Source organism: Brachyhypopomus gauderio, chromosome 4, assembly GCF_052324685.1.
Source record: "Brachyhypopomus gauderio isolate BG-103 chromosome 4, BGAUD_0.2, whole genome shotgun sequence".
NCBI lineage: Eukaryota > Metazoa > Chordata > Actinopteri > Gymnotiformes > Hypopomidae > Brachyhypopomus > Brachyhypopomus gauderio.
In genome coordinates, this window is record NC_135214.1 from 27475680 (window position 1) to 27495938 (window position 20259).

General features: G+C 45.7%; 2 protein-coding genes across 12 annotated transcripts in view; both read right to left on the reverse strand.

Moving 5' to 3' along the window:
* Nucleotides 1–3104, reverse strand: part of ccser1 (coiled-coil serine-rich protein 1) — a 42795-nt gene extending 39691 nt beyond the window's left edge. For 3 of the 6 annotated variants that reach the window (XM_077003476.1, XM_077003479.1, XM_077003477.1), the window contains exons 1-2: nucleotides 2895–3101; nucleotides 690–1853 (exon numbers count right to left, since the gene is read on the reverse strand). In XM_077003476.1, coding sequence (XP_076859591.1) covers nucleotides 690–1827 — 1138 coding nt within the window. In that variant the 5' untranslated portion in view covers nucleotides 1828–1853; nucleotides 2895–3101. Of the gene's footprint in view, nucleotides 1–689; nucleotides 1854–2894 lie in introns of all 6 variants that reach the window. The other 3 variants (XM_077003474.1, XM_077003475.1, XM_077003473.1) reach the window with 2 other exon arrangements.
* Nucleotides 3105–3768: 664 nt separating this feature from the next.
* trim36 (tripartite motif containing 36) lies at nucleotides 3769–19951 on the reverse strand. Of its 6 annotated transcripts, none has more exons than XM_077003483.1 (11): nucleotides 19239–19951; nucleotides 17513–17753; nucleotides 15458–15559; nucleotides 14206–14549; nucleotides 13552–13698; nucleotides 12953–13048; nucleotides 12201–12454; nucleotides 11727–11848; nucleotides 7938–8237; nucleotides 6411–6708; nucleotides 3769–6151 (listed from the first exon to the last, which is right to left on the reverse strand). In XM_077003483.1, exons 1-11 carry the CDS (start codon nucleotides 19299–19301, stop codon nucleotides 5800–5802), a joined length of 2319 nt encoding a protein of 772 aa, XP_076859598.1. In that variant the 5' UTR covers nucleotides 19302–19951; the 3' UTR covers nucleotides 3769–5799. The 6 variants fall into 6 exon arrangements, with proteins under 6 accessions (XP_076859598.1, XP_076859599.1, XP_076859600.1 ...); XM_077003484.1 differs by lacking the exon at nucleotides 15458–15559 and adding an exon at nucleotides 16584–16613 and having other exon boundaries at nucleotides 19239–19949; XM_077003485.1 differs by lacking the exons at nucleotides 15458–15559; nucleotides 19239–19951 and adding exons at nucleotides 16584–16613; nucleotides 18327–18615.
* Between the last annotated feature and the right edge of the window lie 308 nt (nucleotides 19952–20259).

The following is a 20259-nucleotide window of genomic DNA, read 5'->3' on the forward strand; positions in this document are numbered from 1 at the left end:
AACAACACTCTGTGTTGTGCTCAAATATCGTCCTGCTTAAAGCAAACTCTCTCCAGCATGTCCTCAATTCAGCTGCTAGAATTCTGTGTCATTCTACATCGACTCACGTCACTCTGACTCTATGCACTATGCGTCCATTTAAAAATCCTTCAGATCTCACGTACAGATCTTTACACGGTCTAGCACCCTCATGCTCGAATGAGTTCTGTGTTCATATCGCCCTGCTTCAACACTTAGGTCCTCTGATGCATGTGTTCTAGTTGTGCCAACCTTCAGATTGGTCACTACTGAGAGCAGATCTTTCATGGCCCTGAGGGTGAGGGTTATGGAATACTCCCATCTCAGTCTCTTAGTCTCTGGTGTCCCTGTTCCTTCCCTTAAAGCTCAAATGAAAGCTCATGGACACAAATTAATTAGAACAGTCTAGCTAGCTAGAGGATAAGAAACAGGCTCAAGCTTTTTATTCATGTCAAATATAAACATTCAAATGATAATCGAAACCTAAAATATAAAGCCATGTCCTAGAATATAACTAGCAGTGACCTAGAACATTAGTGCCACACATATACCCTCACAACACCCCCCCCCCCCCCCCCCCCCACAGACCTACCCACCCACACTACCATCCATCCCTGACTAAGCAGGGAATGTGATCTTAGGAGTGTTGTAGTAGACTCCAGTTGTCATACCTGTGTGAGGTTTCCTCAGGTGGCTGGGCCTGCCCTCCAGTTTACCCAGGCCCGTCGGTTTTCCCATCTGCTGGATGTGGACCGGGTTCCGGGGCCTCCGCTCCTTAGGTTCCGGGTTGGAGCTGCTCTCCTCGTTTAAGTCTGGGGCCTGCTCACACACGCTGGCCTCGGGCTGGTCCGGCTGGTCCGGCTGGAGCTCCTCCACCGTCTGCAGGGTCGGCGGCTCCGTGTGGGCCGTGGTGCTCTCGCACTGAGTGTTGGCTGGGTGGCTGCTGTCTGGCAAGACGGGCTCCTCCGTAGCTGCCTCAGCCGGGCCGGAGCACAGCTGTGAGGTAGGGGCATCGGGGCACAGGCTCTCGGGTGGGGCTGCCGGACTAGGGGCGGGCAGCGCGTCCACTTCGGAGACGGAGTCCTCCGTGACGTGGACGAAGTCAGAGGGCGTGATGGCAGTAGTTCGGTCCTCTGAGATCATAGGGGACTGCAGAGAGCTCTCGACCAGTTCTCCAGGCCAGGAACCTGGGGTTCCCGTTTTAGGGGGTTCCCCCACTTCCTCCTGGCCTTTACCCTGCTCGGGCACATTGGAGGAGTTCTTGGAGAATCTGTGGTGGGCTGAGAAGGACTTGGGCAGCAACTGCTTCTTGTGCCTGGAGGACCTCTTGCTGCTGACATCATCCAGGAACCCCGAGTCATCGCCCTCGTTAGTCCCTGAGCTGATGCAGTTGATGAACACGTTGCGATTGTTGGAGGCTTTCTCGAGGTCCTCCGTCTGAGAGCGACTCATCCTCTTCTTGTGCCGTCCGAAGCCAAACGAGTGGCGGGTCTTGGAGCCGCAGCCATCGGCGAAGCCCAGCTCGGACGTCTGGCTCCGGCTGTCCAAGCTGAGCGAGGCGGGGTCCGCGCAGGGCCCCCCGCTCCTCCTGCTGTGGAAGCCAATGGTGGGGGCCCGGAAGAGGCTACGCCGCTTGCCCGTGCTGCTGGAGCTGGAGTTGGTGCTGGAGGGGGAGGAGGTGTGGAGGCCATTGCCCACACCTCCTGAGGAGGGCGAGGACGGGAGCGAATCCTGCCTCTTGCTCACACTGCGCCTGAAGATGGGTAACCTGGAGACCAGGGTGGAGCGGCGTGGTCCTGATTCGCCCATTAAGAATACGCATGGAAGTCGTCGGTCTGATTAAAGAAAAACAGGGGCACGTTCGGTTAAAAAAAAAATGACCGAACGCTGATGAAACAGTTTGTTATTTATGGGAGAGCACACAAAAGCATAGTTAACAAACACATGACATAACCGTCAAAGGTTGGGTGGAGCGTTCTTTACTATCAACAAGAGGTATGCAGGGTAGTTTCCAGTACACTCCTAAGCATGGAGTGACCATGGGTGATACACCCTCTTCTACACCTATTAAAGGAATGAATGGTTACCTATGGTCCTGTCTTATTGTTGAGCCAGAAACAGCAGCATGTCTAAACACCTGTTTCACAGCACACCAAATCTAATTTCTTAGGCTATATTCTGCCAGTATTCAAAATGAATGGTTAAAACAAGGTGGCTGAGGGCTGCTTACACTGCAAGAACCGAAGAACCAGGAACTAGAAAACCCAGTCGGCTTTTCTAACTCATTTGAATTGACACAACAAACACCTGACGGAACGTTTGAGCCGCTGCGTTACTGGGCGGTTAAACGTGTCGCAGCTCAACGCCGAGGCCCATTAGGACCAAACCAGATCCATTCACAAAACCCAGTTTCTCCCTAGTGGACCTTCACATACCACCCAACACTGGCAATGACCGTTAGTAACGACAACTATGTGGAACAATGATTAACGGACTGTGACAGCAGCCCGCCTAACATATACATTAGATATACATTATTATTATTATTATTATTATTATTATTATTATTATTATTATTATATATACACATTAGCATTAACTATAATTATATATATATTATATATATATATATAATAACGATGCGTGCGGAATGTTACTAGCTATTTCCATGTCAAGTAGAACAATATATAGTGGCTCAGCTCTAATTTGGTGACTTGTGGCGGGTGTGAATTGTTCAGGTCCAAATCAAACGCAGAACGATGGAGCCCGTCCGGACCAGCACGCCTGCAGTAACCGCGGCCCGGCTAGCAGCCCACCTCGCTAGGTTAGCTAAGCGCGCTAGGTCAACAGTCTCCGCCGGATAAAAAACGCGCTACCTGCAGAATTCCGGAGCCGAGACCCTCCCGGTGTTCCGTTCCGCTCCCGACGTGTTGGCGAGGCCCGGGTGATGTACGGCCGGCGGCGGCTCGTCTACGCGTGTAAGTCCGCACACGGCCCCGCGGTCCGGGCGTACGAGTGCACCTCTAATGACGTGGAGCGCGCGGCTCCGCTTCCGTGTTGCCGCCGCGGCGCGTGACGCCAACACCTGGTCACCGCCGCGCGCGCCGTCATAACAGGTGCGAGACCGGCACGTGTGGATGCGCCGCGGGTGCGTTTGGTTGTATTTCTTTGCAGTCGTAATGTTGACGATGCTGTCACGGTGTGTGCTTCCAGGGGGGAATGTGATCCGTCGCATACTTCGGCCACGCACGTTTGTGCCATATTATCAAATAGTAAAACTGTCAAACATGAAATGTGAAAATGTGAACCTGAACTTCAATATAAACATGTTTTACAGTAGTTTCCAAGTCCTGCTTCTGACTTATCTTTTCAATGAGTACATTTTCCCTACCCGATAACCCTTTTTTATTTATTTACAACGGGCTTGCTTGTTAGTTGATGCATTGAGGTCAATAAATACTAAACTGCAGTGTGTTTTACCTACTCGAGCTAGAGAATTCCTCTAAAGCCCACAGGGTGGCAGTGTTGCCTCGCAATACTGAACAACCCGTACACTACCAGTAGCATCTGTAGCGGTAGGGAGCTCTAAAGTAAACGTTACATGGCCTACAAATGCGTGAGTCGTGCGTAAACCATTACCCGGATTTCCAAAATATGGATAAACAGTAAGTCCTCCTCTTATTAAAAATATCTTGTACGTATAGAAAATAGCCGACCAATGCCAGATGAAGACCAGACTCAGTCGACCAATCACAATGTATACACCTTTATTTTTATATCAAAACCCCACATGGAAAATAAAAAATAACAGTATAGATACAGCTTATAATTTCCATTAAAGCGTTACAATCACAAAGAAAAGCAAACGTCACACCCCAGCCAACAACAAGTACAGTACTTCCCGTGAGTGAAATTATATTGCACACCAATTCACACACAACCGCACCAAGCCGAGTGGCTAACATGCTATAAAGTGCTAGCTTGAAGGAAACGAGTAAAAATTAAACGGCTATTAAAAGACAGTGTCGTGTTTAATAAACAAGTAAAGCTTTACCTCAACATTCTACCAGTAGACTACTTCAAAAACAACTAGTGAATATTTTCCCCCAAAGTCCCCCAGTGGTTCACCATGTACAAAGAACAAAACATTTGGATATGTGTCTCCCAAACAATTACATATTATGATATTGTATGATAGCAAAAAACACCCAGAAGTAAACAAATGTGCATAGATTCATCATTGAATCCAATATAACCTCCATCATATCTTAACTTGGAAAAGAAAATGTGAAAATGTACAATTAGTGTCTACAAAAAGAAAAGCAAACAGGATTGGTTATTTCACCATTTCCATGTGGCAATAGCAGTGTAACTAGATATGGTCACATGATTCAATCACATTAAATTCTTACACAACAGTTGTAATCTATTTGATTGTTATCATGAAGATTTTTAAAAGACTTTAGTGATTACGTGCAACTCCAAACTAAAATTCATTTCTCAAAAGGTTTAATGCTACAATAAAATGACATACTTATTAAAAAGAAACCTTTTAGAAGGCCAATTTGCCTTTTCAATGATGGAACGGAGTTTGAAAGTTTAAAATTAAAGCCCATTAAATATTAAAGTAATAATAAAAGTTACTCTTAGGTTTCCAGCTTAAACAAATGAAACCCAACGAGCTTTAGCGATTATTCCATTCAAACAGGCAGAGACGAATGCCGCCTCCTCAAAACGACCCATGCACAAGATCAGTGGCTGAATTTGACTTTTTTTAAAGGTTCCAGGACTTAGAGGTAGGTAGCAAAACGCCCATAGGGCAAGTACCTGAGGAATCACACAGCAATCCCACTATATCTACCAAGTCAAGAAAATAACCATTTAGTCAGTAACCTTGTCACCCTTGCAACAAGTCTGTATCATTCAGTAAGGCCATGTCAGTTGGTGTTCCAGTAATCCAGCCATGTTTGCATTGGTGGCTATAGTGCAAATTGACCTGATCGCCTTTTTAGCAGTGTTAAAAGTAGCTCTGACAAACTGTAACCTAGTTAAGGTCCAACAGCACAGGTGTGATTCATATGGTAGTTTGCATAAATAAAAAAAAAAAGGAAGATACATTCTTAATGCAAAAGCTATTGGTCATGTTGAGGTTCAATTCCGATCACATGATGTCTAGTTGCATATTTTAAACAAACCAACGCTAGGTAGCATTACATGACATTTTAAGAACACTCCGTTTTGATTAGATTTCATTGTAAATAATTTATTCATTAGATCCTTGTCTTAAGAAAAGCCTAGGTAGTGTTGCGAGTGTTGCTACAATCAGAACATTTAACAAATCTGCGTGGTTATTGTTAGTGCACAAGTGTTAGAAGTGCCAAATCATTTAATTATGTGCAAGATGTACAAATTCTAATGCATTATGCACGTTCAGACAATTGTTCATACACAAGTGAACAGCAAAAAGTGACATTCAGAATACTGTGCGTCATTAAGGTGTATTGTGGTATTCTGCATTCCAGTATGTATGCTGATCAAACCTTGCGTATTACAATAACATAAGGAGCACCTGTTTAGTTGATCTCATTAAAAAGGCACAAGGGCACTGATGCAAGGTTTGTCAGGTTACTTGTGGCGGTCAAACGCCAAACAGCCATTCGCACAGGAAGCTACATATTGTGGGCTTTTAGAAGCCGAGGGCGATGAAGCCAGCAGAAATGGACGTGGGGACGGATCGAGACGAGAGCAACTGGTGGACAGACTTGGACGTACACGCGTCCCTTACATGTAAGACAGCCGCTTGGCCGTGATGAACTCCTCCAGGTGGACGGCCCCGCCCCCCATGAAGCCGAAGGCGGGGTACATGGTGCCGGAACAGTCCACTTGCCGCTCATATAGGAGGCGCATGGCGTCCGCATCGTAGAAGAAGACGCGGCCCGCTTCGTAGTCCAGGCAGACGCCCACGCGCTGCGGCAGGGGCAGCACGCGGTTGCCGTGGTCACCTGCCGCCATGGTGACGGAGGCTTTGGGAATGAAGAGCTTGCCCATGCCTACGGTGACCAGGGTGAAGGGTTGGGAGAGCTCGTAGCAGGTGTCCTCGCTGCCGCTGTCATGCCCGCTGTCGTGGTCGTACCTGGGAAGAGGGTTTGAGTTAGCGTGAGCGAACCAACCACACACCTTCCACTTCAGCACATAGCATTACCGCGAAACGCTCGGTATAGCCACAGAACACTGGTCGGGTCTACAGTAGCGCACGAAGGCAGTAAGTCACAGACCTTCTCCTGGTGAACATCAGATCACCTGAGGGTTCGTGGCCAGATTGCTGGGCACGACCTCATTTCAAATGTAGAGTGGCTGGATTCATTTACAAATGTAAAGCCTGTTGCTCTTACCTGGGGCTGCTGGTGTCACGGGGGTTATGGAACCACTCCACCAGTTTAGAGTCGGACGCCACTCCCACCTTCACCAGGTACGAGCTGGGCTCCACACGGAACGCCCAGTAGTGGCGCCCGTGAGTGATGCCAGTGTCACCAACGATGTAGTCCAGACAGATGTAGCTTCCTGTCTGGACGCGTTCGGCCGCCAACAGGAAGGACATGCCAGCCACACTCTCCACGGACTCACGCCTCTTGCTCAACCGAAGACGCTCTGCACTGTATCCACATTTCTCATTGAACAGGAACCCAAACACTGAAACGAAAGCAACAAGGTCGTTTAAATAAGGGACTAATGGGGCTTTGATGTTACACAGGATGGCATCCACCTTATTTCTCCCGCTCTTCATTTGCTATATATTATAGATCTAATGATGCTATAATACTATTTTGAATAATACTATTCTCAGCGACCGTTTAATCAAGCTATTGACAAAAATGCTTTGCATCTGTATTTAGTCATACAATACACTAAGCATCCAAGAATCGTGCTTTGTAATGTTTAGTCTCATGCCATTACATAATTTAAATGAAATAAGCCACTATATTATCTAATGCAAATATAAATTTTAAAAATACAAAAAAAAAAAAAAAAAAAAAAAAAAAACAATTTACTGAATATGAAATATGTTAAAATACAAATGTGACGCCTTACAGCAGCCCCCTCCACTCACACCCTCAAATAAGCAGCAGACATTAAAGACATCAAATATCCCCCCCCAGCACTGTAGTGACCCAGAATTCTACCTCATTAATAACACAGTGCGTCTGTCACTACATGGTCTGAAGAACACCGAAATGCTAGCCTGAATCAGTGGTCAACTGGACCTAGAATTACACACTACAAGTACAATGTGATTAAGTACAATTTTTAAGTACAATGTGATAAAATAATAACCCACACTTCACACAATATGTAGAATTCTGACAGATTAGCACAAATAAACAGAAAAGTACTGTCCTTCACACTGACATTAACATCAACTGGGGAGAAGAGATGACCTACAGTGGCAGCAGCTCACGAGTAAAAAATACCAAAACCTGATCTTCATTAACGGAGTTACAAAACAGCGAGAGATGAAAGACAGCAAGGAGGTCTGCACAGTACCCTGTTGGTCTAAGCAAACAAACGGCTACGGGCTGAGGTAAATCTAACGAGATCCAACAGATGTACAAACGGCACTCCAATGTACTTAAAATGTGCTTTGATCAAAGGAGCACCTGTTTAAGCAGTTTGTGAGCTAAATACAGGACAGACACACCCCAAAAAACAACAGACAAAACGAGTTAGATGTGAAGCCATAGCAGCCAACCAATTACATGAATCATTTACTACAAGTGTTTACAAAAATCACATTACAAAACTTTCTGGTCCAGATTTGAATACCACCGACCTTTGCCCAGCTCACTAGTGACCAATCGGATATGAAGACCAGGTGGTACTGGTACTGAAGCTGTACACTGGACCAGGCTGGGCTCCTTTACCTGGAGCTGGGGGAGTGTGGAAGGCCACCTCTGGACTATACGGGCTGAAGATGGTATTGCGGCAACTCCGCACCCTGAAAGCGTAGCGGCAGTTGCTGGCCAGGCTGCACACCACCGTGCTGGGGCCAAACACGCGCTCGGCCAGCTGCCAAGGTTCCTCCTCCGCTCCCTCCGCCTCCACCCTCCTGTACTCCAGCACGTGGTGGTCCGTCGGCAGGGAGTCCTCGGGCAGCCTCCAGTGGATCAGGCCCTCGTTGTACATGCGACTGCGGGACAGGTCGATGACGGGAGGATCGGGAACTGAGAACGAAAGGGTTAAAAGTGACGTGGGGTGAGGAACTACACACGCAACACACACACACACACACACTTCTAGACCTGACTGGTTTTAAATCAGAGCACATCGTGCTGGTGTATAAAACCATGTGTACAGCAGAGCCAAGACTCCCCCAACCCAAGACTAATGCACCAAAGACCACTGCAACCTAATGCAAACTAAGGCTAGCTACAACAGAAGACATGATTATTGTACATTACAAAACAACATAAAAAAAATAATAAAAAATAAATAAATGTAAAAAACATTGTTTAACTTCCACAGCCCCACTGCTAGCTCTCTCCAGACAGTTCCAGGTCTGTTATGCCTGTATCGGGGCCTCAACCCTAGCTGTTGTCAAGAGGAGAATGGATGTGCACTCCGAGGACTCGGATGAAGCGAAGACTGTCACCGTGGTGACACAGCCTGTCACGGCCAGGATGGTCGCCAAGCCAAGGCACGGTGCCAAAACGGAAAAAGGAAAAAAAACGCTTCTCCGTGAATAATAACCTATTGATGGAACAGGGGAGCCAATAAGTTGGACGGGGGAGGGGGGATGGAGACAGCAGCAGCACCAGGAAATGCAGCATGGCAAAGGAAGCAGATTTAAAAGGGCTGCGAGCTAAGGAGCAGCGGCATGTGCAGGAATTTAAAAGCCTCCATCAGCACGGCAGAACCACCATCACAGCCCGTCCTGACTCAGTGAAGCGGTGCAGAGATGGACAGAGCAGGGCTGCTTTCCTGCCTCGTCTGCTTTTTCCTTCAATCACTGAAATTGCAGCATCCGCTGCCTTTTTAGCCCCACCCATTGCCCCTTCAGCCCCTCCCACTGCCCCGCCCCCCAAGTCCCTCCCAACCGAGGGCTCTCCAAACAAATTTTATCCACAAAAAAACATTAGTGACAAGGGGTTGGATTTTAGGCATGATGACTTTAAAAGAGTTTGATATTTACAGGGGTTGCACAGTCTAATTTGTTAATCCTCATTGTGATATTTGCCTTTACAATACTGATATCACAGAAGGACGTGATATGCAAAATGCACCTTCCAAACAAATAATTTTCTCTTGTGCATTCTGTACGACATGAACAAGCTCTTTTTTTGCTGACTCATAGAATTTATGATCCAAACAGCAAATAATTCTGATAAATAATAAATAAGTAGGACAGTCTTTAACCATGACACATTATGGGTTTACCACCAAAATATATTTTGGCCATGTAGTAAGTAGTGTAGTAAGTAATGTTGTAAGGTTTATCCATATAGTACTACAGTATAATGCAGCTCTTTCACATACACTATCAACATTTGCTGTTTATGGAAATGACTGAAGGTGCCAAGCCACTCTTTTAGAAGTGTTCCGCTATTAGTTCAATATAGTTCTGCCATTATGTCACTCAAGTCCCTACTGCCCTCAAAACCTCAGACATAACTCCCATTCTTAAACAAACAAGACCATGAAAATGCAGAACTAGATTCTTGATCATTATTGGCTGGTTGCTAATCTCTAGCCAAGTTGTTAGAAAAGGTCAAAGCTTCCCAGCTGCAAACTACTGAGATGGCTCAGCAAGCTCCTCTGTGCTGACTCTGCTGCTCTGAGTATCCTTCAGTTAATAATGCACTCACTCATCCACCAGATATCTCCTATATCTCAAATAGATCGAAGTTGCCCTTGGTAAATATAAACGTCACCAAAACGGTTGAGCAAGGAGTGCCCCAGAGATCAGTCCCCGGTCCTGTCCTTTTCACAACCTACATGTATATCTATGCATACATCTCCTGGTTAGATCATTTCATTTGCAGCCATAGCCTCCACTTTCATTGCTATACTGAAATGTAAATTTGTCAGCACCAAATCTACCATTTCCCTCCCACCCCTGCTCTTTTGTGCTCCTTTCAATAAGTCAAACATTTGATGAGAATAGATTGAAGATTTACTTGGTTGTAAAACATTCTCTCAACCCTTTCTGACTGTGTTCAATCTAGATGGCATAATTATTAAAACGTCAGTAGTTTTGAATCTTGATGTACTCCATGCTTTTTTCACCTCTGTAATCACCCGTTTTCATGCTTTCCATGTGGACAGCAGACATTCTGTTTCAAGTTTTCATATTGTCCCGATTATTGGAACTCTTTTCACAGATATCCCCAAGAACACCTCAACATGTCCAAAATTCAGGAAGTAGAATCCTCTTGCATACAACAGACTCTGCCTACATCAACCCAGTTCTGTTTCAATTGCATTGGCTTCTCATCTCTCTACACTAATTCTACTTCTACTGCCCATATACATCCTTACAGCCCTGCTGCTCTGCCTCCACACAGAGGTCTCCAGATGTTTGTAGTCTCCGTTTCCCCAAATTTAGACCTCTGCAGGGCGTAGAACTCTAGGGTCATAGCCCCCCAAACTCTGGAACACACAACCACAATCGTGGTCAGTGTTCTACACAGGGTTCTTATCTTAAAACATCTGTTCTCTCAGTACTTTCACCATTATAATTCTCTATCCAATTCCTATGTGATTCTCTCTTGCAAATGATTTATTGTGATGCTTTTCTTATTGTGATCACTATCAAGAGGCTTTCACTTACAAAATGAATATGGCCAAATCTTATTGTTCACAATTTATGTGAACAGGGAGGTGTCGATAGGCTACCAGATCTTTTTCCATGATTACAATGAAGTGGCATCTTTAGATTATACATTTAAATGGATTTCAGGTCAAGAGAGAAATGCAGTTAATCATCAGAAAGTCAAGAAGAACCAGGGCGTTGGTCATAAACACTGCTGAAGTCTGAACCAAGGGATACATCGTGTTGGCCCTGGGACTGGCCACTGGAGCCAAGCCAGAGGACTGCTGCTCTAAGAGCGACCTCGTTCTTCAAGGACAGTGAACTGGTGCAATCATGAATAAATGCATTAAACACAGTAAAAAAAAAGGCCAAAGTTACTACCAATTTCTTATATTTCCAATGTAGTATAAGGCAGTGAAAAAAATATAACTTATTACCATATTTTCTAAATGGCGTCATACAGTTACAAGTTTATGAAAAAGGCCCACCTGAAACTCCACCCTCTCCACTGCCCAATTACACCTTTAAGCTTTCTGCCTTCCTCTGTAATGAACATTCTCTTCCCACCCTCATCTCTTCTCTGTCCTCTCCTACTTAGTATCTGTTATCCATCTGGGAGGCGTTGGCTTCCCACATCCACAGAGGTTGCCCAGCACTTCATCGCAAATTCAGTTTTCCCACTCCAAACCCAGAGACATTTCCAGTAAGTCTTCACCACTGAAGGCAAAGTTTGCAGTCAAAAAAACTATACTACCAAGAATGCTAGCCATTATATAATGGACTGAACTAAAGGTTCACCCTAGTCCGAAAAATCCAAGGATACATTAGGCCTTTAATCAGCTTATTCAATTAGAGCTATAGAACGAGTGAAAGTGTCTTGGGGGCTCCAGCTCATTCTTACCTCCCCCAAAGGACAGTTCTCTCAGCAAGGTCTCTTCCTTTGACGTGTCCAGGACAAACTCGTCAAAGAAGGGATCGGCTGCAGGCTGAAAGGTTTTCAGCGACTCTGTGGCTTTTTGAACCCTGCACACATGAAGAAAGCGAGAAGGTTTCGCTGGGGGAGTAAGCTAGCATAGTGCACGTCTGAAAACGCCTTCCGTCTAATTGAGATGAGTCACCGGTGGGTCAAATCCACTTATGCGGGTCAATCTGCAAAGCTCATGGCTTATAGGCACGTAACCGTCTTCGACCGAGCATGACCATAAGATGCGCCGTTGGCTCTCGCTAAACAGCTTACCAGCACAAGAAAAGCAGCACTTTCCTTCATTAGGTCTGCTTAACGGTTCAAGGTAAACTGATAGAATGACATCTGGCAGTCATGGGGTGTCGGTCAGTAAAAGACGAGACGTAACGAGAACGGACAAGCGGGTCGAACCTGACGTGCAGCTGCTTAGCAGTCTGGACGAAGCAGGACTGGTCGGTCTCTTTCAGGACTTCCTGGGCATAGCCCACCAAACCACTGTTCTCCAGCATGCCCTGGTACTCCTCCACCTGGCCACGCAGCTTCTCCACACGCCGGTTCCTGCACTGCTCGATGGAGCTCAACATTTCCGTCTTCCTTTCTTGGAGGGCCTCGAAGAGACGCTCAAAATGTTCATTGGCCCGCCTCTCTGCGAGCTGTCCGTTTTCCTGGGTTAACAGAGACCGAATCATTTAAAAAAGTTAACATTCATGTAAGTAAAATTGAATTTTCTCCAACAAAGTCACAAATGTATACACCAAGCCTTTGGCGTTTTCATATATATAAAAAAATAAAAATAAAAACACTAAATGCTGTTAAACCCTGACTGCAAGACCCATTTCCCAGGTAAAGATGTTCCACAGCCAAAAGGTTTTAGTAATCCACACCTTCCACTTGTTTTTTTCTTCCCCTGTACCCTTTTCGGAAGCTCATGTTGCATTAAATTGCCAGAGGGTAAACAAATCAGGAGACACTTTATGCAGACGAGGATCAATAAAATATTGCACTACAGAGTTTCTAAGCAGGTAATTAACATCTGTATGAACCGGGTCACATACTGTACTGCATGAGGTAAAGAGGGAGATGGACTCGAGATTAGTGCATCAGTGTAAGGATTACTGAATGTTTCCAACAAAAGGCTCTCAAGTGTACCACAAACCGGTTACCTCCGTCTGACGAATCAAGACATCAAGTTCAGAAATCTGAGTCCTCACTTGGTCCTCTTTGCTAATTAAGTAATGGATACTCTTCGCTAGCTTCTCCTGTTGACAGAAAAATGAAGTCTATTAGAATACAAACGTACATGACGGAAAACTGACCCGACCACGTGATTTCCAGGCAGTTCCGGACATGCAGCTCTGCTGGGGGGGTACAGTGCTGAATGCAAGATATAAGCTTGTTGGATACAATTGACTGCATTAAAAATACATGGCTCAGGTTCTCCTGGCCAAGTATTCAAATATTCCACATTAGGTGGAAACATTAGGTTTGTCTGCTAAGACAAACAAAGTCACCTTTACAGACAGACACATGTATGTTCGTTTGCTCCACTACCATGTATTCGCAAGCAACACGATCCCCGGAATACTTGCCATGCAGGGTCAAGTACATCACGCAATTATTTATTAGCTAGTTGAAAAAGAGGACACCTTAAACCTTTACACACATATAGAACTCATCTCTTGGAACGGTCCCAGAACTGAGAACATGCCGGAAACCCAACATCTTAAGCCACAAAATAAAAAAGTTATCATGACCGGCGAACCTTGAGGATCTTGTAGGCGTTGCTCATGGAGGTGACCTTATGGTTGGCGTGGGAGCCGCCGAGCTTGCACAGGTGACACACGGGTCGACGGCACACCTCGCAGTACATGTTGACTTTCTCCATTTCATGTTCAGGACACATAAGCACCTGCGATCAGCGAGAGACAGAGACCCGTTACATCGGGGGACACACACAGGAGACGCCATTGGGTTTGTGCCATTTGTCGACGCCGATCTTGGAGCGGATGCATCAAAAACTGGTGTGTTTAAGAGATACTGTTTATGGTCTGAACAAATATTTGATTTCAAAGAAAGATTGAGATTAAGAGGAAACAGATAAAGAGAAGCAACTGTATTTTCTGCCATCCCTCATTGACAAATTGACTTTTTCCCATCGATTTTACTTCAGTTCAAACACTGTTGATGTTATATACGAATAATGAAAAATCAAGTCACACAGAAAAATTATACTGTTATCCATGAGCAAAATCTCACCCGTGCTCACTATTAAGTAAAAAGTAGTCTGTTTTTTTCAAACTTAAACATCAAATGACCAACCAAACAAAAGAAAGATTATGCAAAAAAAAAGCAGAGATGGATTTTCCAGCGCCCCGCCACCGAGGAACACTTCAAGCAGTGGCTTAGCCCGTCCTACCTTTGGTCTGAAGTTGGTGGTGGGCCCGACGTACTCGTGCTGGGCCTTGGGCGTACCCCACGGGTGGTGCAGCTTGAAGCACTCATTGCAGTAGCTGGCCTTGCAGTCCATGCAGCTCTTGGTGGCCTCCTGCGCGGGAGGCTTGCACACGTTGCACATGATGGCAACGGCGGCACGGGCCGCCTGCCGGTAGCGCTCCACGATGCTCTCCAGGGTGAAGTTGCGGAAGAGCATACTAATGCCCCGCTCCCCGAGGTCGATGTCGTGCTGGCAGCCCGGGCACGGGAAGGTGGTGACGCGGGGGGTGACGGACGAACGCCTCCAGCCGGGGGAGGATACGGACCCTGGTTCGGCAGACACATGAGACCGTCAGGTAAAGGGGTGAGGGTGTGGGGCGGGGGCGTCACAGAATTTTACTGCCACGAGATAAAGCCAAGCGCTGCTGACCTAAAAAGATGAAACCCTAGTCGGGCGACTCGAGTTTCAAGGTGCTCGCAACACAGCGCAGCGACACAAGGAAAAACACCACAAGTGCTCACAATGATCTGGACAATAAACAGGTCAAAGTCAACAAAAAGATGATAATCTGAACTGAAACCGAAACTAAAATGGACATACGACGCAGAAACTTTCAGAACACAAAAAACCTTTGTATGAGAACTCAAAAGCTCAATACTGCCCACTACTTTGGATAATGTTTTTATATTTATATTAAATTATACATGCATAATTGTTTTTGTTCCTTGTCCAGTTCAATGTAGTTAAGCGTTCATATACAGTACATTTACACAACACCAGCTCCTAGGGTTTTACCCAGAGGGAAGACTCAGGTGGAAAAAAAGTCACTGACATCAATGCACAATCACTGACTCACAGATATTGATGACAGAAGCAAGCAGCATGTTTACAGCAATGAGCCAAACAAACTGAGATGCATGACAAAACACAGGACAGTGACATCACATTGCATGGCGCAATAGTGACCGGTGGATGCACACCAAACCAAAGAGAAAGTGTTTCTGTGACAAACATGCAGTGATCCCAGATAATTAGGAGTCATTTTAATGGATGCTACAGACTCGTGACTGCTGGACATGACGGACTGACGCGTTGGGTGTGACGCAATGACCACGTGGGATGCGGTGGTGAGCGTGTCAGCGGTGACTGATGAGAACGAATTGCACAGGTGGCCAGATTGAAGGGGTGATGATGGCACATGGGAGGGGTGGGTGTTAGGAGAAGAAGCATGTACTTAGGCTGTGGGTGTGCTGTGCCGCTCGGGAAGGGGAGGAGCAGACAGCGTCTGCAGCACGGCCGGCCGGGACCGGCTGCTGCTGCCAATGCCGCAGTGGGACTCAGCGCGGGGTGGGGGAGAAAAAGGAATGAATAAATCAAAGGCTCGGACCAGACACAGACCCGACACTGGGAGGCCGAGCAGGCAGGGCACACGGAGGCAGTGCCCCCCCTATGAGAACCGCAACAGGTGCCGTCTCTATGAGGGCAGTGAAACCAAGAAGAAAAATCGCAGAGGAGACGGAGTTGTAAACAGTCGTGTCTGCCCGTCGTGAACACGACGCAAATCTGAGCGAAGTATCGCACGAGCGTCCACGTCTTATGGGGGTTCGAAAGTTTGAAGTTACATGAGTTGTATAAAGGATCTCACACCATTTCCGTTGGTTCGACTGTAGCATCACTAATTTTGCACAAGTGAGCTACATCCTGTGTTGATCGATCCCTTTGGCTGGGCCATTAACATCAAAGATGTGTAGGAATAGAGCTTGTTCACTGCATGTTTTTAATTTTTTATGTCTACTGAGCATATTTCAGCAAAACACCCCTTCAAACCACTTATTGCACTTAATAATGGCCATGCAGTCTATCTGGTTGCAGAAAGGATGAACATTATCTGGCATCATAAAGCAGTTCCCATAACTCAATTCCTAACAGTCAGTCCCTCCAGTTTATTAAAAAGTTTGCATAGTAATTTTGAGACCATCATTTATAAAACAAAATGGGGGGCCCAGCAGTTATGCACCATGACCCCCAAAATTCCAATCCCAAAACATCTCCGTGGCAACATCCACAGTCCTTTCAACCGCTAACACGAGATGAACTCTAGCCAGTCCATTATTCCCTAAAGATTTTGCAATAATGTGGCGTCAGTGGGTCACCACAATATCTTGTGAATATGCTCAGCAGACTTTTACAGGAGTCTCAAAACTTCTCTCTCCAGCTATCGTCATTCCATTACGCGCCGTCTCGCAAAAGGAAGTTGGTCAGCAGAGGGGGGCACACAGAAACAGTGCAACACGAGTGTGGAGGGGGTCTAAATGGATGATACTCACTATAGCTACTCAAATAATGTAACCCACATCTACCTCTCCTCCCAAACGACCTTCTCAGCGAAGCTGCGACAAACAGAGAAGTGAAATAAGACTAACAGAGAACAAAATGGGAACAAAAGAGGAGTGAGGCCCGGTTAGCAGCCCATGATTGCACAAACATGACAGAACAGCGTCGCATTTCTCGTAGAAAACACACCGGTGCAAAACAGACACTGAAGAGGGGAAACAGGCAAATACTCTTTATTGTAAAAAGGGCCCGACACCCCTCTCTCGCTATTGGACGATGCAGACCTAATTTGCTTAAACAAACCTGGAGGAAGCAAAAGCTAGATGATGTTAAACCCACCCTGCATCTTTTTAATAAGTCCTCCATGCTTCCACCTAAGGAGAGTCACCATGACAACTCTTTGTGAGCAATATAACTACAAAACATCAAAGGCCTCCGTCTATATGACCACACATGATGCACAAGCATGTGACCTCTATAAAACTCACCGTCTTACTGACACGGCAATTATTTCACCTATACATGTGGTACGAAAATTCAGGGCGCTAGGTGCAACACCCCCACAACCCTGTGAAGGTTATTCAGGTCCTGGGAATGTGAATGGGCTTTGCATACTAAGTGCAGGACAACTAAAAATGCCTGTGCAAGTGGGGACTAGGGCACCAACCAGTAAGTACCAAATAATTTTCAATCAATATGTAATTCTTTTAAAGATACTTTTAAGGGAATCAGAGACTAGTCTTGTTTAGTCATATGTTGGGAAAACATCAAGTGTGGATATTTTCATTAGCCAGGAGAATTACTTGTGTCTGCAAACAAAAGACGGGCACCCCGAGGAAGAAAGACGGTTAAGAAAAACAAATATATTCTCTTTTTTTTTTTTTTTTTACACACACACACTGCGCGTATACACTCTGAACTCATATTGACCCTAAGTGCTAGATTTGGAACGCACCTGATCGCACGAGCCTATCCAGCCTCTCCATGCTCGGGGACGGGACCCGTGAACGAGGACTACCTGGGTTGGAGCACTCGGAACCAGCGTCCGTGCTGTAGGAGTCCTCGTGGTTCACCAGGAGAAGCTCTTTTACACATTTGTGACAAACGCTATGTTGACATGGAAGGATAAGGGGGTGTGTGAACAGCTCCTTACAGATCGGGCATATGAGCTCCCGTTCTATGTTCTTTATTGGTACCTACAAAGTAACAGAGAAAGAAAGAGAGAGAGAGAACAGAAGTTTATGAGGAATAGGTTATAAATATTTCTAACCTAGCAACCTGGAAGTGCCCACACTATCCGACTAGTTAAGTAACTAGCAAGCCAAGTTGCACGCTTTGCCAGTTTCATTCATAGAAATATTAAACACAATGTGCTTGTACACATGGTTATGGACCATATCTCACACGCAAATAACTCTGAACAGCAACACTTAAAGCATAACGTGTGTGTCTGGTGTGTAAACGTCTGGTGTGTGGAGTGTGTGCAGCTGAGCCCAACACTCATTTGCATATGGCGTCACAAAGAAGCCATTAGGAAAGAGAGGAGCCAAGTAGGCCAAACTCATTGATTTGTACTATATGCATGTTTATGCATATAAATCATTATTATACGTACCGAAGTGTTGTTGTGAATAACAATGCAACATTAAGCAGGACAAGGTTCAATTTAGCTAGGTTGGGTAAATAACGTCTTTTTAAACAAACGCAACCGGTTTAGTATAAAACAGATCTAACCGATGCTGCTACAGATGTATCCGCATGTCTCTTACCAGCAGTGAGGCGCGTCGCTGCGTCGCAGACATCATTAATTACTTAACAGCTCCGGATCCGCACGCTAACTTTCTTGAACTAATGACTCGGACAGACGAGCCAGCACAGACTAAGACTGAATGGAACAACGTGACCTGACGTTATTGATCACACGAGTGAGTCAGCAGCACCCGGACCGCTGCCGTAGGGAGCGCGACGAGCTCGCACTGGGTGGAGACACCGCAAATCACCATAGTAACCGCTCTTGCTAGTCTATTCAAAGTAGGGGGTGGGGAGAGAGGGATGGACCGATACCTACAGGTGAGCTGGTGTCTGCAGGTAGACGCTGCTCATATACCGAAAGGTCTAGTTCATGTCAGGCTATTTCATGCACGAACGTATGTATGTATGTATTTAGTTCGGATAAGATACAGATCACCACTTCACTTCCCCACCCTATTTTTATTAGCTGAGAATAATGAGAATCCATAACGTGCAGAATTGGCTTGTGCAGAACCCGTTACCAGGACCAGCAGTTATTCCCCTCGCTAATGAAGTAATGCCATTTTTCTTTGTCTGCATCAAAAATGTGCAGAACATGTATGAGATTGACATTTGCAAACTATATTGACTGAATTTCTGCATGTCTTTTAACAAACCCAATGGGCTTTTATTTATCAGACACGCTATGAACGTTATTATAGACTACTGTTAAAAATGAATACGACAAATGCAAAATATGTTAAGCTCGTAGCTTGCACGTTGGGTTTTCCTTATGAATTAACTTGGAGATTTGCACAGTAGCTTATTGTGCACGAGATCTCAGACATACAATGATCTTAAACCGACCTGCAGCATCTTATGAGGAACAAATGCCTACTCGACAGGTTTCTAAGACATAGGTAAACTGGAAAAGATCATGAGACACTTACCTCTCCCTTCTCAATCCGCTCGACTATGTTCCCAAACTCTAATATCTCCTCCGAGTCGGACATCTTAACAAATTCGACTGATAGCAAATGAAGTGTATTTCACAAACAGGTGCCAAGAGAGGATAGACTACTCGACAATAAATCAGCCGAGCCGGTTCGGTTCAGGTTTGGTCGCCGTGGACACAGATTCCCTGTGAAGACGCAAAAATGATTCATCTACGACACTCGGTCACCACCATCTTCTCTCTCCACCCGGGTAACGTCCAGACAATATACTGTCCTATAATGTACGATAACACGCTGCGTTATGAGGACATTTACATAAACTATCGGAATCGTCTTTGAAACCTCAAGCCCCGCCCACGGTCTCTGGGCGTGGTCTTCAGTCCGATGTCGTCAGGCTGGCGAGGCTCTTTGTGTGCGGTGATCGGACGCGTTCAGGTCGGGTCCAAACTAACCACTCCGACCCGTTCGGAGAAGGAAAGGTGAAACTTGGAGAAGGTTCGTGTTTGGGCGGACGGAGTCCATGTCCACTGTAGTGTGAAACACGACAGATTCATCTGTGTCGCCCTGCTGCCTGAGGTCCCTCATAGCGACTCGTACAAGGCTGCTACTAACCATAAATATACATTTTCTTTTTTCTAACAAAAGGGAACAGATATTAGGCTGCATTAAATCAACAACGGCAATTTTAGCTTAGCCGTGGAGTCGTAATGAAAACGTGAAGTAACGCGGTAGGTGAAGAATTTGCAATGAGACATACCGCGCCCATCCATCAGAGGAATAACTGAATAACACAGTCTAATCTGAACTCCAGCTCAACATTCATCATTTATATAAAGGCCACACATGCTCACACGCTATCTTCATGCATGTTCCAGTGTTTTTCGGGCCTATGATTAAATTACACAGTGCTAAAGCAAAGGCGAATACTTGGGAAAAATAACTGAGTAGTGAAATATGAGAACTGCAGTAAAATGACTACTGAAAGGTGAGAACTGCAGTAAAAGTCAGAAACTGT

Coding starts and splice junctions, on each gene's coding strand:
- trim36 (XM_077003483.1), bottom strand. CDS start 19,301: ATGTCCGACTCGGAGGAGATATTAGAGTTTGGGAACATAGTCGAGCGG. Junction 14,550..15,457: donor ACAGCACACCCACAGCCTAA/GTACATGCTTCT, acceptor CTGCCGAACCAG/GGTCCGTATCCTCCCCCGGC. Junction 8,238..11,726: donor AGAACTGTCCTTTGGGGGAG/GTAAGAATGAGC, acceptor TTTCGTTCTCAG/TTCCCGATCCTCCCGTCATC.